The following is a 21,884-nucleotide window of genomic DNA, read 5'->3' on the forward strand; positions in this document are numbered from 1 at the left end:
CTAAACTTGGGCTCTGAAGGTTGTGAGTGTGTAGGGAAGAGCACTATGGTAATCACTAGTGTTCTCCCTCATTTAATCAATCATTCATAAATAAACTCCAGTTTGAAGCAGGCACTGTACACACAACAAACTCAGAGACAGAGGTCTGGTAGGACAAAAGCAGGGCCCTCAGCAACCAGACAGGCTATCCACACAAAGTGTCCTGCCATCCTTTTTGCTCCCTTTGAAAAGGCAAAGCTTTTCCATATGCTTCAGACCTGTCATGCAAGGCCTGATAAAGTGGTGTCAACAGACCACAACCCCACTCTGTACATTATATTGAAGTCAGAATAGTCATATCTGGCCATTAAGGTCAGCCTGTTGTGTGCGTCTGGGAGTAATTTTACATCTGAGCACAGGCTGGGAGAAGATGATGGGTAATCCAAATTAGCTTCTAGGATTTTTAGGCAGGGACAAGGTTAACTTTCTAAAAGTTACTTTGCCTTCCAATTATTTTAAAATCTGACTTTACCGCATTCTAGGGCTTGTCACTGTAGGGACATGATAACACTAATTTTCTACATGTCCTGTTTTTTAAATGCAAAGCAATCTCCCTTGTGGGCTACAGTACTGAATAATATTGAAAAGGTTTTTTTTTTACCTTATGTTAAAAATGGTTGTTTCAACAGGTTGCACTGCTGCTTTTGCGCTGAAGCAGTCAGGCTAAAATACTAGGCCTGAAGACATGTTTTTCTATGTCCACTAGTGGATGGCACAAAAGTGCTGCGGTCTACAGGTGACATTTTAACCTTCTATGCCATAGGTGTATTTTCTGCACTAATACTATGGCCTTACAAGAATGTTAAACATGCCAATCATGGATTAGCCAATTTCCACATTTTGTAGGGGTCAGCACAAACACTGGGCACTGGACAGCAGTGCCTCCGTGTGCAGAGTCTTAAAAAACAGCAGTATAATTCAGCAGACAATGTGGTGACCACACAAAAAGTGTCATCTGGATCAATATACTTTGTAAATCTGAACCGGGCCTCATCCTGATCAGTCTTAAAGCGCACCTTCTTCCTGGTCTACTGTGACTATTGACTATAATTCGTGTTTTACTTTTTCTTGACGCTTTTTTGCTAAAATATTTAAACATTTATATCTCTTGTTCCCCTAATTGGATTTTTGTCTTATGTTGTTGTTTTGTTTAAATAATTATTCTCTCTTTTTTATAAATTGCAGTGGGATTTTTATTAGGTTGTGTCTTCGGCATTTTTACTTTTCTGCTACTTCTATATGCTTTACACATTTTTCATTAAGACGATCTGTTCTGTTCCATAGCTACCAGAGGTTGAGCTCAAGTTTAAATTACTGAAACCTTTGACTGGACCTAAGAGGTTACTGACTTTATTTCTAGTGGTGCACTACTATCCCCCCAATTAATGAATCATTTTCTCACAATAGCATAGACAACAGGACTCCAAGTGTGTCTAATACTAAGCAATTACATCCTCCAGAGGGCAATATTCCAGTCACACAATGTTAGTAATTGAATAATGGATTTATTAATAGAAATAAATTCTGCCCATAATTAATTAAGGTCATATCCAAAAGCTTCCTTCAGAGATGCATAAAGAATTAAAGTTTAAGAGCAGCATTGAATTTTGACCGATCACAGCAGCTGTACCGATAAAGAGAAATATTTGGATTACTACACAGGTTAGCTGTAAACAGAATAGGTTTAACAGGGGCTATGTTTATCACATTCCTGACAATTAACTCAAGCCACAATAATTTCATTGTAGTCGATTTTAGAAAGCAGTAAACTCTTCTTAGGAAAGCTTTATGGAGTGGTTTCAACATTTAATTTTGCACGTCACCCAAGTTCATTTCACTATAATGCACCTAGTTCTACTTTGGCTCAATGTGTTTCCAGAGGGGCAGGTAACAGGTAATTGCCTGCAATCAGGATATCATTTGGAAATAATGTATACGTATATTAGAGCTTTATAGGACTTTTGAATCCCACATTCCACTAAAACACAATCAAAAGCCAACTATTCAAACTCAACAACTAACTAAATATAGCACCATTTATTGTAAACACTTTTCCAGGGATATGTTGGCTGACAACAATTTGAGTTTTACATTTTGCAACATTTGTTTCTAAATATTTGTAGCTACAATCATTTTCAAAGGCAGATAGAGGTTTGTCCTAAAAGGAAGGGTAGCATCATGGGAATAGAGAAGAAAAGGAACCAAAGCTCCATCATGCATTAAACATGTATCTATCCTTAGATTTTAATGAGCTGTGGAGCAAGTAAACAACCATACCTTACTACTTTTGTAACTTCCAAAGACGTTTTCAATTCCCAGGCATTGCCAAAATATACAAAGCTGAAAAAGTACTTTTGTGAAAGTAACTGTTTGTGTAAGTGCTTTCCAGACCTATCTCTTTATGAAACAACATACAAATCTATTTGTAATTCTCAGGAAGCTTCCAAAAATCAATCATAATCGTCTAAAGATAGGAATCTTGTTTCTAATTATAAAACTAATTAGGTATCTTCATGTCTCATTTATCAACATGTTTCTGTGTATATTAAAGCCTATTTTGTTCAGAGGTATTAGTAAGGACATGGGTCCCATTAGAACCCATATTGTAGAAAAGTATATTCTAAGAAATAGACCTGCTTAAATCGAGGCTAGGTATTCTTTGGCGTCTCATTATCAGGGGTCTTTATGTAATTCAAAGAAATGAGACCTTGAGTACACCAGATGAGTATGGACCAAATACCTTTGAACAACAGTACTCCTGGGAAGAGAACTTTGTGCGCCCATGCTGTATTTGTCTGATACCATCCATTCCTTCTATAACATTTTGCATTAAAAATGCAAGAACTATAGCGTCAAACGTACTCAACAAAGCCATAAGGGTACTTATGTATAGGGCTGAGAAGCAGTTTGTGCTCCATGTTTTGCTTCTGTGATGCTTTTAAAATTTATCAGTCTCACTCACCAGACTTCCAGTGTCTTTTAGCCTGTTTCTGAGAGAAATATCACTCTGCCTGGAGAGTTAAAGGAACATTTCAGAGCAATATGATGATACTATAGTCTTGGAGTAGAATAACTGCAAGTGCTGCTGATGTGTTGCTGATTCCCAGTGACTACATCCTCATGGAGACCCAATGCTTTCTTAGACCACAATGGCTTTAGTTGAGTTATTACATTAAAAAAGGAGCTTTAGAGGGAAGAAAAAACACAGGTCGTCCTCCACTCAACAATCAAACAAAAACAACAAGACCTGGTTTTTAAGGAACCTACTGTTAGGCTACACAATTTCAAAACGGAGGCGGAGATTCACCAACTGTGAATTCCATGTATTCCTCTCTTTCTTTTTATGAGGTAATCGCGATACGTTTTTCGCCTTTATTTAAGAATAAAACAGTTTTAACAACTGGCAGTCACCACTTCTTATAATAGTTCCATCAACGTGTAACAACGTGAAAAGAACCCAAAGTTGGTGAATCCCCGCCTCCGTTTTGAAATTGAGTAGCCTAACAGTAGGTGCCTTAAAAACCAGGTCTTGTTGTTTTTGATTGATTTAGTTGAGTTAGACCTGATTGGCTAAAAATCACTGCCAGCATGGCCAGGCCTGTTTTGACACATACCGGAGTATGCTCCTGTGGTGGCTTGAACAAGTGCCATACTTTCTACTAGTATGTAATGGACCTTCTAAAAAGCTGTATGAACTGCGAAGGTCATCTCAGCACTTGGATACCTAAAATTGGGGTCAGCTGATTACCTTTGCTCTCCATCTGCTTTAAAATCTAGAGCACCTACTCCAGCTTTATGTGCGCCTAGGAACTCACATTTCATATGGGTATTGCTCCCCAGTTTTGCAAGAAAGGCATAGTCTGCTGAAAATAGTTGGCCTGGATCCAAACTAACTGAAGACCTATTACTCTTCATAAAGTCGTCTCCAAAATTTATGGGACACTTTGTAGGAAGATAACAATGATGAGAAGAGAAATTCTGAAACTGCTTGACCTGTCTCAGTTTGGCTTTAGAGGAGGCCACATCACCAAGACAAGAGATAGTTCTTTGTTCCCTATGTTCTGAATTGGGCGCAAGGTGCCCCGACTAGACCTTCGATTCTGTACATTTTGACAGCCTTTAATATGGTGGATCACTCCATTTCTCTAAATCAAATATAAGGGATTATCCTTGTAAGACTAGCATTGGACAGATTTTCACTGTTTCTCTCCGACTGAATGCAGTCTGTTTTCCTCTCATAGTTTCAATCCAGAGAGTGGAAGGTGAACTATAAATTATCACAAGGATCTGCCCTTTCACGAATCCTTTTCAGTTTCTATGCCCAGCCTCTGGAGTAACTAATGTGTAGTTTCAGCCTCCAATTTGTGTCTGTAAAAGGGAAGAGCCTTGTGTCAATTTACAGTTCAGCTTCCATTCTCTGGATCGAAATAGTGGGAGATAAACTAACTAAAGTCAGCCGCATGAAACAATGAAAAAGGTCCAGATCTATTTCTACATGGCCCATCCCTTTGAAGTGGTATAGAAGAATGGAGTGATCCACCATATCTAGGGCTTTGGAAAAATCCAGCATCAAAGGACCAGCCCGGGCATCATGTTCCCATGTAGAATGGAGGGAATTAGCAGCTATCACTAATGGAGATTTGATGAAATGGCCTTTGGTATAATGACCACCATTAACACATTTTCATATTTAAAGCTTTAATGTGTATTGCCCATTGGACTTTGTATATATCTGATACTTCGGGGGATTAAGGGTAAGTTTTTATCAGTCGCAAACTTCCGATTTACTAAATCATAAGGTTTGTTACCAATAAAAATATATTTCTAATGTACTAAACCTATTTAGGAAAGGTTTTTCTTAATTGCTAAATGTGCTTACTAATAATTTATGATTCACAATTTGGAACGGCTGTGTTTGGGGCATCCCTTCCAAATTGTGAATCCGTGAGCTAAATATTCATGGAAGGTGACCCAAATGCCCATCGCAAAGCATTGACCAGTTATCAACTCCCAAATTGGGGTGTCAACCGATTCACACAAGTGAAGGGGTCCCCTTTGGACTGCTTCCCTTGTGGGGATCATAACAGCAACTTCAAGGGTTGTATGGAGTGGTCCATGAGACCACTGGCTAATCTCACTCAAGTTTTTCGAACTAGTGAAACCTTGGGATTACAATGGCATGACAGAGGCCACCATATATCAATTATACAGCTGTTTAGGCAGTCAGAAACTGCCTTTTTCGGCCCAGGAAAAGGGCCGCAGCACAAGCCGCGATGGAAGAAGGCAGTTTGTGCACATCCATGCACTGAGTGCCAGGCAACATGTGGTGCCAGACAAAGGGTGCTTAGATGTGTGGGGGCCCTACATGTGTCCCTCACGTGTGTCCCACACTGCTAAGTGGCCTACAGGGGACAGGGATCCTGCTTTGGGTCCCCCAAAGTCCCTTTCTGGCTCCCTTGCCATTGGTGGTGGGACCGCCATGAAAAGGCAGTCAGAAAGTGATATCTTAATCCCTATGGCGGTGCCTGCACCTTGTAGAGTTAGGAATCAGACCGCCGTCCCAACAAGATCTTTGGTCCTGTCAGAGGCGGAGGTCCTACTCCTGACCTCTGAGCTCCGACAGCTGATATTGTAATCCAGTGGTCAGTCTGATTCCCAGGATGTTGAATGGACTGACACGACGGCCTGTCAGTGGCGGTCCACCCCACATCATAATGACCCCCTTTATTCCTAAAAGTGGTCTTGTTTCCTATAAGAAAAACTACTTTAAAACATTTTTAAATACTTTCACTTGGACGATGGTCTTCTGTCCCTTGCTTCCCACCATCAATGTGAAGGTAGCCAATCAGAGGGAATCTCAGTTTTGTGACCTGCCTAATGAATGTTAACTAGGCGGGTCATTCTGTGACCACCCACCAGTTCCATAATTTGCAAACTGACCTATAAGTACAAAGGTTAGTTTGCAAAGAAATTACTGGTCACAACAAGTAGGGGCATCATTTAGGACTGCTTTTTGTGACCAGTACTATAGTACATTTGGCCCCGAGTTGTGATTTTGCAGGCCACTAGGTCTAGTTACACAGTTTTATTATTTTAAAACATCTTTTTCACTGAATTTCTCAAATGTTTGAGTTTCTGTGAAAAACGGATATGACAGTTGGAACTGATTCCAAGATTGTATTCAATTATCATTCAAAAAGTCAGAGACATATCCGATTGTTGCTATTAAAAATAGAATGCCATTTTCACTGTTTGTAGAATAATTGTAATGTATAAGTGGATACAATAAAGGAATTCTACATGTTCAGTCTGCTATATAAAATGTGGGTTGAGCAATGCTCAAAGGTTATGAATCAAAGTGTTTTTTTATACTACAAATCTCCGATCAGCTCATACATTTCCATACAAAATTCAGATCCTGAGAATTTTATTTTATTTACACAAATATTGTACATTGAATGATGACATCTGGAAAATATCATAGTTTATCTAAGTTATATGTGAAATGTGCACATTTCCAATGCACACCTCAGTAAAAGCCTAGTGATGATTTAATTGTTTGGTCCTAAAAATATAGATATAGGTGTCCTATTCAAATAAAGATTTACTCTTCCTTTAATTGGGATACACTGATAAAGCAAAATGCACTTAGATTTTATTCAAATTGATCATGAAAATGTATTAAGTCAGCCAATCTGCAACTTTCTACCCCTAGAAACTTCACATGCCTTATAATATTTGCGTTTCTCTTTTTTAAAGTGAGATCCTTGTCTTATAAGGTCTTTCATAGGTTTTTATTATCACATCGTATTTTGCAGAACCAATCGAGCTTTCAGTTTGAAGATCTAAAATTGAATTGTCTATATTGGAAAAGATTAACACCTAATACGAAATATATGCTTAAAGTTTTAGCAGTATTTTTAAAAGCTAGTACAACATTTAAGGTGTTTATGCTTTTTGTTTTACACAATGGAAACTCTTATATGTGGCCATTGTTTGTATATTGTATTGAATGATGTATTCAGATGTTTGAGCAATTTCCAAAAATAGGTACGTGATTATTTCGACACAATTCAAAACTATGATAAGAAAATATTTTACTCGTAAAATGAATTATTCTTTACCAGTCGTGGCCTTGCTGAAGAGGTATACCTCAAATCATTATTTTGATATGCTTGTGTGTAACCTAAAAAGCACAGATTTGATTCTGTCAGAACTGGCTCAGTCGGACAAATTTTGAAATGGAGGCTCATTAATTATTTACGAAAGCTGAACACCATTAATAGTACCTAAATTCTCAAACTATTTGAGTGCTCGGAGTTGAGCACCTATTTACACTAATGCTCAGTTAAAGCTCATTTTTATCGCTATGCTCTGAGAATGTGTAAATGACATTACAACCAGTGGCAGCTGCTCCCAGGAAGTATCAGTGGGGCAGGAACGGGGGAAGCGGGGGAAAATCTCTTACCTGCCGGCCGGCCGCCACCTATCCTCCATCCTCTTCTTGACTTCTTGGCTGCAAACAAGAAGCAGGAAGCATCTGGACTCCATAGCCGATCACAATGCTGCTTTGCAGCGTTGTGATTGGTCTGAGCGCCTTGGTTCGGCGCTCAGCCAGGGAATGGGATCCTGGGCATGTTCTCCACCCATGCTGTAATGCAGCCTAGGTGGAGAACATGCAAAGTGCGCATGAATGTTTGGTCTGCCCGAGAGGGCTGGCCAAACATTCATGCACACTTACATAGTGCTCACCACTCCTCCCCCTGCTCTGAGAACAGAGCAGATCCCCCCGCCCCCCCCAAGATGCTGCAGCAGGAACAAATAAAATGATAATAATGTTGAGCTCTGATTTTATTATTCCTTTTTTTTCACTGCAAAAAGCATTGGGGTAACGCTCCTCTGCTAAGGCGGAGGAGCCGCCACTGATTACAACATCCATCTAAAGCTTTTGTAAGGGCAATTGAGTATTAATCGAATATTTACAAAGCATATATGAATCAGATCTTAATGATTTTAGGCCTCTATTGTACTGTTTGCCGACATCAGAATCGCCTTTTATATTTTAGGGATATATTCTTGCACAATTTCATACAAACATAAGAGAGGTTTGAATAGTGTTCATTGAATGCAGAGATGTTTTTGTGGTTTTACATTTCAATAAATTAATTATATGGATTTGAATTGGTTTTTGACTTTGTAAAACATTATCTTGCAATTAAAAAAATACCTTCAGCTGATGCAGGTGCATAGAACCAATAATCAATTTTGAATATGTTAACATGTACACATTATATTATCACTCTATTATACAGTTTAGGTAAATTAATTTTAAATTTGTTTTTCAGTTCCAATGGGAAATCAGTCACATGGGCTCAGAATGAGAAGAGCAGCAGAGGGCAACACCTTTGGCAGCGACTTTCTGTCCACATCAAGAAGAAAGAGAATCCTAATCAGACCGCTGTTATCAAGCCCTTTTCGAAAAGCAACACAGAGAGCCGGTACAGCAACACCAGTTTCCCAGATGCCAGTGCCAAAATGCTTTATGATGTCTCAGAGGCAGAGGAACACTATCCAGTGCAGTACCGGCCCCAGACTCCTTCGCCAATCAGCACGGTGAGCCAGCGAGCTGCCTCTGTCAGCCACATGGATGACGATATCCCCTCGTTTCACTCTGAGCAAGCACAGAGAAGCAGCTCCTCCCAAGGGTCCTTGATGGATCAAATCAGTAGTGTTGTCACTCGATTTACTGCAAACATCAGTGAGCTGAACTCTATGATGCTTACGGTAAATGCTCCAGGAACCATGGTGCCAACACCTCTCTGCTCCTCCTACCTGATCCCAAGAGAGATCCAGCTTCCAACCACTATGACCACATTTGCCGAGATCCAGCCAGCACCTGCTACTGATGCCAATGGTGGTGCCAAGCCCACCGGTAAACCTCCTAACGACAGTGTCAAAGATGGGCCATCAGAGGCTGTTGCAGCAAAGCCAGATCTTGAGGAGCTCGTTACTCTAACACCGCCTTCACCTTTTAGAGATTCTGTGGACTCCGGGAGTTCCTCCCCTACCTCCCCAGTGTCAGAGTCAGCTCTCTGTATGCCAGCCTCCCCTAAATACGACACTATTATCCTGAGAGACTATACTCAAAGCTCCTCATCATTGTGAATGTATTTCAAGGTCACATTGGGGCTCCACAACTGTGAACAGACCATTGAAGGCAGATACAAGCACTCTAAACACTGTCTGCACAGATTCAGGAAGAGGCGTCGATCTCTGCGGCGTTACAAGCGAAGTGAGAGGAACCACTAATGGCTTGGAAGAGATGGTTTTTGAAGACAAGGGGCAGAATTTCTTTCTAGTGGCCTTAAAACACAGGGGCTTTTGAGAATCACTGCGCCTTTGATGGAATGAATGAAGAGATGGTTCAAACAATAACATACCAAGTGCTTTTCTTTAGAGTATCCATGTAACTGCATATACAGTACAAGAACAAATCAGATTGTAGAACAACTGTGAAAAGTTTTGTTCATTTACTTTGATTCTCTACCCAGAGTTGAACCATGACCTTTTAGCAAGAAGAGAAGACCAAACATGAATGTACATTTTTTAACAGACTCAAAAATATGGGACCAAAACGCCAGGCTTTTTAACGAAGGAAACAAAGGGCAGCAAAGTACATCCACAACCGACTAAACTATCCCAAAATGTGTGAGGCACACGATACACATAAGGATAGCTGGCATCCTCCCGTAAGCGACTACGTGATCTAGGGCTTTAAAGAGACTTACCTAAAAATACAAATTTGTTTATGAGAATCTGTTTTTATACATCTTGATCTAACATTAACTTCAATTTTCCATCCCTCATTTAAAAAAAGAAGGTCCGCCGAAAAAACCCTGTTTAAGATTCCCTGTCTTTTTCACCTTCTTGCTGACTAACACCAGAGTAGCAAAAAATATTTTCTGGAGCACTTTTTTGTAATTTATTTTTAGAGTAACTTGTTTTAGGGGAACAATACATTTCTAACTGCATTATTATTGTGAATCAATTACAAACTTCTTCCCTATAAGGCTTTTTGCATATTTGTTTTTGAGCATGTTATGCCTATCTGGGTGGATAACACAAATAAACATTTTGGGCCCAGGATTTCAAATTTAGAGTATGATAACCAAATGCCAGCAAAAGTGTTCCCTAAAAGTTATAAAAGTAAAAATGTAAGACCTTCCTAAGAAAGGCTATGTCATTTTTATTGATCAGCACCTTATGTGGCTTTCAGTGGTGGACTGTGCAAACTATCACTTTAAAAGCAATACCTAGCAGAAAAACAGTTTCACCCAACATACGTACCTACCAAACAGTGAAAAAGCAGCATTTATTCTTACCAAGTGAAAAAAAATCCAGCTTTTGCCCCAATCAGTTGGTGAAAGTTGGTGCAAATGTCATTCTGCGCCAGAAGTTCAGTGCTAATGTCTTTACCGGACATGTGGTCCAAATATTGTTTATGCACCAGTTGGTAAGTGCAAAGGGTAGTGCAGAATTGTATTTTACTGGGGCAGATAAAGTGATATGGTCCCAGATTAGGTAAAGCTATAATTGTTATTAATCTTAAACAAAGACAAATGGATGATTTAAGGTGCAAATAATGTTGACAGCACATCCCCCAAATAACCTAGAACATTTAACCCTATAACTCTATGATACTACCCTATTATCCTAGCACATTGCTAACTTCGTTGCATGCCTGGAGAGAGTAGCAGTGTGTTTGATTTCCATCCATGTGTGTTGACATTAAGACATCCCTCACAAATGCTGAAACGTGTTTTGCCCTCATCAGACAGCTATCCTAAGGTGCCAAATTAGTCTAAATAGGATAGCACTCGAGGAAAAAGGTTTACTGCAGTTCAGAATGATGCAGCCTTATTTTGAGAGAGCCTTAGGGAAAACAGTCTTGAGAAAAAGGCTGGCGTGTTTTTTACTGGGAGAAACGAAGGAAATTTACAAAAAAAGTTGCTGTTTTTCTTTTCTTGTAATATTGCTAATGTCAAAGAAATAATAACAATATCTGATTATCAATTTGAAGCACATTTAGCCATTTCAGAACAATATTTCTACTATCTTTTTGTAAAACTTAAACGCTTACGGTTTGTGTATTGCAAATGAGTGTTGAATAACCATGTAATACAGTCTTCTATATCTCACATGAAAAATTTGTATATTTCTTGTTTATTTTGTAACTTTTATTGTGCTCTTCTTTTGATGACTGGTAGTGTTGTCCTCCCACCGTAGGCCTAGATGTAACTCATTTTCTCATCTGCAGGATCATCCACAGAATATTCTGGAACTTTCAAGTTTCTAGCTAAGATGTTGCAAGACCAAAGGAGTACAAAAAAGAGACACAGAGTGGGGGGCAATGTCTTTTCACAACTCACAGATTCTTCCAATTGGCATATATGTATGTGAACCACAATGTAATGTCTTTCACTGTCATATTGTGCTGAGGTCCTCATGTGTATGCCACCCGACAAACAGATCATACAGTTATACACTATTTTATCTCATTATTCCTGTATGATCCAATACAGAAATATAAATATAATCATAGTATTTGTGAAGGGTGTGAATAGTTTAGTTCTTTCAATCGTCCTGTAATTCCCCTGAACATTACTACTACTGTTTGTAGTTCCTACGGTTTTCGCAATGTGGCTTTTCATGTTAAAATATATACTTTTGAACACTTTTTAACTTCTTTCAAGAAAAATAAATTGCCAAGATCCATCCAATTTCAAAACCTAGAGGAAATCCTTTGTGGTTTATGTGCTTTCCAGTGATGCAAAGGATTGTTTTTACAGCAGAGAGAGTTGCTCATGTGAACCCTTAAATTTAGACTGCTCTTTACTACTCCCTATCACAATTCTGCCCACCCCTTTGTGGACCAGCTGTGCTGGTTCTGATGGAGAGGAGTGGTGAGTTGTGGAGAGTCCTAAGCTGTGCTATGACATTGTAGTGAGCAAAACGTTGATTCTCATTTGAGATACGTGAAGTGGTAGAATGCATTTCGACAGTGTGAGGAACACCTATTCATACCTGCCGGGTCATGCAGCTTACAACTGGATGGCTTGCACCAACAGCAAATGTATGTCTCAGGCATGGGGTATTTAAATGCACATTTCTTTATTTGAGTTTGATAAACAGACTTATAAAGAAAATATAAAACGTCAATATACAAAAATATTTGAATTAGATTACAAAGTAAGAAAATAAGATTTTTGTTCACAGACAGAAACCAATTACACAGCGTAGCTAGTGAATGTTTGCTTCTCAGTCTTATAACTCATCTAAGAGCAATAACTTTTAACTTGCTCAAATAAATAGTTCTTGAAATGGGTCAGTGCCCTGTGAATGCCATTCCTTTCTTCATAAAACACATAGCTCACACCTTTCTCAGTTCTTTTGAAATAAATTTGGTGACAAAGTAAAAAAAAAACTACTAATCTTAGATCAGGGGTGTCCAACATATGTCTATAAAGGCCAGATCCATACAAGATGTGCATGTTACATTTAGTTCAGTTAAATAAAAAAAATATTTACGTAGTCAATGGTTTTACTGAAATTTGGACATGTACAGTACACATAGACACTGCTTTATACAATTTATAGCTCATTGTGTGATCATCTCAAAGAATATCTTTAAAGAGACCATGGCATTACAAAATCATTTGTGCTGGTTCAGTATACGCCAACTGGAACAATCCTTCCCTCCTTTTATCTTTTTGTGTCTTTCCTTTTCTTTATCTCTCTCCCTTCTCACGTCTCTTTCTCATACACCTGGCCCCCAGTCACTTTCTTGTTCTTTCTGTTTAGCAGTGATCCCCACCAGGATTCAAAACCTGTATTGAATCCTGTCATTCTTTAACAGTGCAGTTCATAGAGGGGGCTATCATGAACACACTGTGGTATATGTTGCTGTCATCACATTGTGTTTTGTAGAAATAAATCTATTCACATGGCAGCTGTTTTTCTAATACATCTGGGCCAAAGTGTGGACACAATCTAAACCTTCAGAAAAAGAAAGCTGATAGCTCTGTGGACTTCAGATTCATCTGATTTCCTTGAATGTATATGTGCATGGATCTTATAAGTTGTGATTTTGAAAGGGATTCGCTTATTGAACATTGTCACTATAAAACTGTGGATTATCAATCTATGTAGTATTTTCATCTTTCACCAGCACATAAATACCTTTTCTAAATATATTGTAAATGTGTACAATAGTTACAATGAACTTTGTGTTGGAGATGGTTAGGAGAAGTAACAAGGTTTTGTCTCCAGCTCTAGGTCCCACTGTTCGGTTGACACATTATCTGTGTTGCCTATTAAAACATTATGCTTGTGATGAACCCCTTTCTTCAATGTGGTCTCGGAATTCAGTTTTCAGTTGGCCCAATGTTACTTTATCGATAACGCATTATACATCGAACAGCAATTATGATCTTAAGTTGACAAAAATGTATTTCAAGAGTGATATATTTCAAGAGTGCTTCACCTTTCTCAAGTTTTTCAGATGTGGTGGCACAAACTGTGAAAAGGATTACATAGAAAGCAAGACTCTAAGTTACAGCTGAGAACACGCCTAGATCAATGTCTAATTCCATTGTAGACACACTGCTATTGACTAGCATGAACATAGAGGGGGCAATGCAAACACTGCCCGAGTTTCAGAAGACTATTTTGTAGTAATTCTTTTGGGTCCGATTCACAAACATTTTTAATTGTGCAAAATAAAGTGCCCGAAATATAAAGTGAATAGTCACGGATGATTACAAAGAAAGCAAATCTTAAATGGCGGACTGGTGGTTCTGCACCTCACATCAGTTTCCCAAATTCAAAGTTCCTGCACACCGAAACCCCGGCACCAGCCATTACGTGATGCCTCTGCGTTCCAGATCATGAGTAATGCAGCTGCAAGTGGGTGTGCGGCAGGCAAAGAAGTCCAAGATACTCTTTTTTTTTTTAAAGTCTTTATTATCCAATTAATTTTTCCAAGTTTAAGGAAACGTTAAACTCAACCCATGCATTTCTTTATCAACCGAGAACTTTATCAGGGCTAAGTCAAGTAAAGCACCAGTTACGAAAAGACAAGTTGATGTGGTCCAGTGTGAGTGCCCCTGTGTGATAACTGGAAACACCAGGGAATTCCCAGCGCAAGGTAGTGCCCAACAGAGAAGATCCGAATAAGAAACCCAAGCGCGGCAGCCATGACTGGTGCTTTACTTGACTTAAGCCCTCCATTTGTCTTTGTTTAAGCGTTGGCTGAGATTCATGTTTCCTTAAACTTGAAAAACTTAATTGGATAATAAAGACTTTTAAAAATACAAGAGTACCTTGGACCTATTTGCCTGCCGCACACCCACTTGCAGCTGCAGTCAAGGATACTTAGTTTAGTTTATATTCAAAGTGCCAGAAACATCTTAGTCATGGAAATATGTCATCAAACATTGCTGAACTTGCACTAAGTGCAAATAACTTTGGTACTGTAAAGTAGCACCTACATGATTATAATTGAGTCCTGCCAGGGATTGTAAGATCAATGGTCAGCGAAAAACACTGCAAATCAGCTGGTTCCCTGTACTCAATCACCAAATATTGAGGGTATTTCCAAACAAGAATAATACATGTATAATACATATTCCACACTTATGTGCACTCAATAATATACTTCTAAAATGATATATGAAAGTGCTGTTCAAAGTTCGTAAGTGTAATGCTTTAGTATTGCCCCTTTTCAGAGGGTTGCTGCAGCAAGTAATACACACAATAAAAAATGTTTCCATGAGAACAGAAAAAATAACAATATGTTTTTGTAATTTCACTTTTTTACTTAGTCTTACACAGAGTCAATCTCTATGCCCCTTAGACTCACACATATACAATGGAGGATAATAGACATGCAATATGAACATATGTGAATAGTTTACATTTGCCTTCATAGTTATAAAAAACATTAAGTAACTTACATATACACCTGGTCCATTTTGAATCTGGTTCCTAAACATGAATTTTCACAAGGTGTAGATGTGTGGGACACAAGGAGACTTGTGGGACTCATTTTCCAACCAGGCTACTTGAGATCCATAATTGCATCTTTGCTTGAATGACAACCTTGTTAAATTAGTGCCAAATTAATGTTGTGAGTAACCTCAGCAGCAAGTTAACCATTAACAACCAGGACAATATAGGCAGGAACGGACTTAGAAAATGAAACTGCCTGTCAAAATAAAGAAGCAAGAAAGTCACGAAAAATATGTACAAGCAAAGCATAAGTATTTAAGGTAATGGGGGCTAGAAAAAGGGTATTTATTTGTAGGTCTCCCACAACAACTTCATTTTTCGAGTGAGAAAACTTTCTTTTCTGAAACCCTTCATACAGAAGTGGCTTTCAGTTTGGAGCTATCTTTAGCAGCATCATTCATATGTATTATCAAGATGCACTGAGGATGAGTTAATGGTCAGAGCTCGCCGTGATGGGTCTATTACAGTCTAGATTTTAAAATATGTATGCAAAAGACATCACATGATCAGTCCTTGCCAGAATGCCTCATTGCTGAACAGCTTGATTAGCCACCACCACACTATACATGTGTTATGTGCTATAAAAACACTTCATGCGAGCGGCTTGCGCATTATGCAAATTTCGTTCTGAAACAAAAAAATAGGACTGCAGGGGCATCCATTAAACTTGCTGATGGATAAAATCTGCAAGTAAAACGGCTGTCTGTTGAACGTGATAAAAAAAAGGCCTGGGCCAATTTAGAAGAAGTGAAGCATGGTTTAGCCAATTAGAAGAAAGTGCATATGTTTTATATGAGCAGGCACATAATTGCAGAGTTCAGAGCGCTGCATGTACTGCAGTGCTGCACTGTTTGCCTTCTAATTTCATATTCATAGAGAAAGAAATCCAGCTTATGCATGGTGAATTTGCATTAGATGTCAGATCCAAGTGAAGAGGAAGATATGGCCCAGTGGAGCCTTTCTTCATGCCCTATGGTTTAATAGTAAAAGGCAGCTATAGATGGGGTGCACTGGGTCCCTCGCATCTGATGAGGTGTGGTGATAACTACTGCCACTCTACTATTATGAAGTAACTGAATTTCAGGGTTGCATTATTATTATAATATCTTGCTCTTCAAAATGCTAGACAGGTACTGAAATCCTATTACTTCTCTATGCTTTAATAGTTCCTGTTTGAGCAAATATGGAAATACTGCCTTTGTGCAGTTCACTCCTTGTTCAAAATGGGTTGTCGCACACGTTACACTCCCGCATGCTCATTATTGATTTTACAGCATGCAGATAATAGTGGGTCGATGGCAGGAGCCTTTTTGTGCACACAAACATGATGTAGATATGATTATTGGCATTGAATTTGAAGTTGGTGTAACACATTACATTTGTGGGCTTATCAAAATAATGGCGGAAGTTTAAAAAGAAGAAAAGAACACTTGATGATTTGAAATACATAAATGAGTACAGTCCAAAACCCACACAAAGAAACTTACTTGAAATGTATTTTACACTTAAAGGTTGTTAGGTATGTCCTCTATAATTTCCTTGATTAGTTCACAGAAAAAGCCTTATCTTTCTCTGTTTATTGCGGAACCACGCATGTTTACCTCTGTTAGTAATGTATCACCCAATCAGTAGGTTGGAATTAATTGGCTGCTCTCCTCGATAAACCAATTGAGCATTGTGTCGTGCACAGCTCAATCTCTGTGGAAACCCATGTTTTCAGTCAAAAATATAACAACGCTCATAAAATGACACTACGGTTTAGGAGTGTGATAAATTGCATCAAGTTTTTGCTACTTTGAACACTGCTGTCTTCATCAGCTACACAAAAGCTGCAAACTCTTAAAAAAGATTGGTGAATATTTCCACTGAACATTTATTTTTAGGAACTCTTTTCGTGGGGAATTTCTATTGTGAAAATGGCTTGAGAGAAAATTATCCTGCAAAAAATGTCATGAAGAATCTGTTTTCATAAGTGAAGTTGGATGAATTTGGGAAGCCCCCTATCTTTGCTAATTAGTTGAAGGGTTAGGTTTACAATTTAACTCGTCCCTTGGCACTATCCAATTCAATAGGATTACTGGTGCTCCCTTTCTTCGGAAGGGACAATACAAATGGCTGCACATTATGAGTAGGAATGTACAAAGTCTTTCCTCGCAGCCTTGAAGTTCTATGGAAGGTTGCAAAGTTTTACACTTACCGATAGTTTGTTTAGAAATTATGCTGCAAAAGGGTAACTTGCTGAAAAAAACCTCTGAATACATTTTCCTTCGTGGATGGTTTTATCAGATTGAAAATGTTCCCATGGTACATAGAAAATCGATGCATTGGTGAAGACAAAATAAAGTAAAGAAATCTACTTCAACTTTACAAATTAAAAAATGCAGAAACTTTACAAAACTTTTCTGGTGTACCAACCCAAATGCCTAGTGAGATGCCAACAATGTAACTCCCACCCTTCACCATCAAACTTCTTTTTTGCAGCACACTTAAGACGTGTTTAAACTTCGACTCCCGCCTTGTGTTGCCTTTTTTGTTTCTAATGAGTTCTAGTTCCAGGATCCTACTCTGGTGGTAGAATAACTCTGGGTGCTCCTGTTGCCTTTGGTGTCTGACAGGAATGTCCCAAATTTTCTGAGAGACACAGCAGGTCCTTTTCCCAATAAAGTAAAAAATGCACTTATACAGACGCACACTTACCTTTGGAGCAAATTTCAGATTATTTTTACTTCATAGAGGTTTCCAGGAGTTCTCATATGAGATGGTCACAGTTTCCCATGTGTTATTCTGGAATTCTTTTGTGAACTTCAAGTTGGACAGGAGAAGGCATCTTCAGAAGTGTAAATGTACAAGCTGTACAGTTTCCACTGTGCTGATGATTAGAATGGTCTATTAAATCTTTGTGATTAACCACAATTCTAAATGTCTATGGACATTTACTAACATGGGAGATTATCTCCACCATGGAATACCGGTGTTCATCCCACGCAAGCACATTTATGCAAAAATACAGCTATGTATGAATACATCTTTTTTGATTTCCAACCACATTTTCTGATTCGCAGAGCTAGCAATTTGTGGACCAAAGTTCAGATTACATTCTCAAATGACTTTGAGAACTGGGCCAAGGAATAGCAAAATCACACAGGGGTATTTCCTGGAAGATATTGTTCTACATCATTATGAAATAAATTTTCACAAAGATGCAGAAACATATGCTTTTTAGACATTGGAATGTCTCATGATGAAAGAGAAGGAAACAACTACAGTTCAGATCAGCAGAGTCAGTACAGCTTCTATCCTTCTGGCTTTACACTGAGCCCTAAGCCTGTGTCAACCCTAATGTTCCCAACAAACAATTTAAGGTAAGGCATCCATCTGTTCTTATTTTGTTTTTGCTCAATATTTTTGTTTATAGACTTCATTATGCATGGTCACAGAGGAAAACAAAAAATCCAAATATATTAATACAGCACAGAGGAAATAGAATTATGTTTCATGCAAGTGATTTGTGTCATAATTAAAACACAATTCCAAATGAAACTAAATAAATAAGACGTTTTAGTACGTCAAGATTCTATGAGGCATCATTCGTTTTTTCTAGAACAATATTTAAGTTGATGGCCTGCTCACCTATCCTTCTCTCCAGTCACTCACATGTGGTTTGATGTGTCCTGAAAGCAAAAATGCATAACTTAAATACATACTATGTGGGAAGAAGACAGACATAAACAAACTACATCAACTCATAAATAGTTTTTTCTGACCTACAAATCAGTAGCAAATGATTAGCCCTTTTTTGCTATAGTTGTCATTTTTCCCTGTATAACTTGATTTAAGCAAGTTAATCAGTCAGGATTTTTAAAAACAAAAATATTTTTGTAAAATATTTCCTAACTGTGAATTATTTCCCTTCCTCTTCTGTCTAAAACACTTCCATGACTGTGACGTCATTCTTCAGGACACTTAGCAAACCACTTTAACGGCTTTTCAATAAAATGCTCGTTTTATACAAAGCACAATTTAAGATGAGAAAGTTTGTGAATCATCCCCAAATAATTTTTTCAAAAATCAATACATCATTTGTCCATGATCAAATTTACACTGGAAAACAAATGTGAAAAAATCCCCATAGTTTGCCTGTTGCTGATTATTTGATATCAATATTTATGTGCCCCTGTTGTGCTCCCCCTGAACTCAAACTTGTTTCAGTTTGTGATTGGTGTTTAAAAGAAATAGAACGTTGAAATTGGCAAATTCATCTTTTCCATATTCTTTGCTTAATTTGGATGTTGTGCTCACTGATGGGCATAGAGACTATGGCTGTGCAGCATCTCAAAGAACAAAAAGAAAACAGTATAGTAAAAAGGACATGTTAATTCAAATGAAAGCTGAGCCATGAGGTAAACGTTCTATCATTTGAAATGTGAGAATTCCATTTGATTAAGTGTGTTTCATACTTTTCGTACCACTGATCCAATTATTTGTGAGGTAACTACAACTACTTCCACCGCAACATAATGCTTGCCATTCTTGGAATCAAAACACTTGTGTAGAGAAGACCAATATTCCATATGTAAGTTTGCCCGATGTGATGCTAGATGGCTCCCCTATTTCAGTCGTAGACTTCAACTTTTGCTTTATTACTTTACGTCTGTTAGATGTCTCAGACTCAACACTATCGATTCTTACACTATATACTGTGAAAGAAATGTTAACACAAATGTTTTACAGAGCATAGAGAAAAACAAGGTTCATCTTGTTGATGGAAATAGGTGTACATAGATGTTCTTGTGGGAGTGATAATGTTCCAAACATAAAATAAATGGCAACATTTCTACGATATGCCAAATAATATACCATGTATATTACATGTACTTATAGAATGCAATGGCAGCTGGTGGTACAGTATTTGTAATTAGAACTCATTATCAATGTTTTAGAATGATGGTGCCAATTCTAAAAACAGATTTGTGTGGGCTACACGTGTGGGTAATTAAATTATTTGCATTAACATATAACAGAACTACATGTTTTTAATCTTTCTGCAGGCAGTTTATCTTTTTATGTTGTTGTTGCATATATTACTAAAGGAACTTGTGAATGCCATGTTATTATTTCGATGTGAAATGAGGATGATTTTTCATGGACAAAAACGTTTATATCAGCTTTGGTTTTGCTTTGTACTTGTATAAATGTAATTTATTTTTGGTATTTTTAAAATTGCATTTGCTTGTTTCTAAATTATTTACATCATGTTACAGTTGATGTTTATGTACAGTCAGGTATTTTTGAACAGTATTAAAGACCTGTGATATGACTCTAGTTTCTTTTACTTTTCTTAAAAGAGAGTGTCGAAAAGAAAAAGGGGTTTTCAAGACAGAAATAAAAATGCTAAATTATTATAAATGTGCACATCTACAGCTTGCCTTCTTTTTAAAACAGCCATTCAAAGCTGGCCTCATACATAGCCATTTGCATGGGCCGGCTGGATTTGAGAGGTGGCAAAACGTTTCATCAGGAGTAGAGGTTGAAGTGGAAGGGATCTATTGGGGATAATAATCCTTGATTTTTTTATTGTACCCTAACAGTCCCTTTTCTTTTATCATAAAGAACAACCGTTCCTGAATCGGTAATGACAGCCTTAGGGTAAAAGGGATGGAGAGAATCTCCTGCACTGTAAAGGGATAGAAACAGTAGAGATCTAACACTGTGAGGTATTGGGTTGTTGGTTGGGGGGGGGGTCTGAGCCCTTCTCAACCAAGAGCCACAACAGGGTGAAGCACAAACATCACTAAATTAACCTGTGCTTAACCCTCTGGTAGCTTGGCACAAAAGCAGTCAGGCTTAACTTGGAGGGAATGTGTAAAGTATGTCTGTTGCACACAAACAGTAATAAAGTGAAAACACAATAAAAAAATCCCACACCAATTAAAAAAAATAGAGTACATTTTGGTAGTTTATTTGGACTCAAAACAACAAACATCCAATCAGCAGTACCCAAGTTGTGCGATTTCAAAGATTTAGGTAAATATATCAGCTAAAAGCACAAAGCACCACTCACTGTCATCTGGTCCTGCTAGACTGGTAGAAAGTCAAAAGATTAGACTGACCACAAACGCTGTAGCACAAAGAGCAGGCTGGGCATTGTGGACGCCATTGCTGTAGTGCGAAGATCTTGTGCATCGCAGACAGTCATTGCTGGAGCTATGCATTGGCGGTCACGGCAGGCTAACGATGCTGTAGCGTAAACAGCAGATCTCGCATTGCTGGTGTTCGCTGTAGTGTGAAGAGCGGGTCCAACAGCGTGCCGGGTTGGCTGTCTGATGTGGAAGCAGGATCTTTGCGCGAACTGACTTGTTCACAGTTGTGAAAAGCCCAAAACTTCAGGACTCCTCTATTTCTTTCAAGAGGGCCACAGCTGATGCCACACTAAGGGTCCAGGACCTAAAAGGCAACTCTTGGGGATCTGGTACTCACTCCAGCAGAGACCAGCAGGGCTTCATTTAATTTTAATTTCATAAAACTTTATCCGGCCACCAGCACGGTCATAAAAGTACAAGCATACAATAAAATAACAAAACCGTGTCTAGCACTTAAATGCAGGTTCACTATGTCAGTAAAAATACAACAACATAACCCAGGCCAGCCATTATTTCTCAGCAGTATCACATGTTGCAATTGACTGTTATTGATCAGAAAGGCCGTGTTCAGCCGTAATTATAAATATACTATGAAACATTTCCAAAAAGAGCACAGTTAGTCAAAGTGCATAGTGC

The 21,884-nt window shown here is 38.3% G+C and overlaps 1 protein-coding gene across 3 annotated transcripts in view; it reads left to right on the forward strand.

The window, feature by feature from the left end:
- The window catches only part of GRM5 (glutamate metabotropic receptor 5), a 967,034-nt gene extending 946,641 nt beyond the window's left edge, over positions 1–20,393 (forward strand). For all 3 annotated transcript variants that reach the window (XM_085623142.1, XM_085623143.1, XM_085623144.1), the window contains one exon: positions 8,385–20,393. In XM_085623142.1, coding sequence (XP_085479268.1) covers positions 8,385–9,204 — 820 coding nt within the window. In that variant the 3' untranslated portion in view covers positions 9,205–20,393. The remainder of the gene's footprint in view (positions 1–8,384) is intronic.
- Positions 20,394–21,884: the final 1,491 nt, after the last annotated feature.

The sequence above is a fragment of the Triturus cristatus genome, chromosome 8 (genome assembly GCF_964204655.1).
Source record: "Triturus cristatus chromosome 8, aTriCri1.1, whole genome shotgun sequence".
Lineage (NCBI taxonomy): Eukaryota > Metazoa > Chordata > Amphibia > Caudata > Salamandridae > Triturus > Triturus cristatus.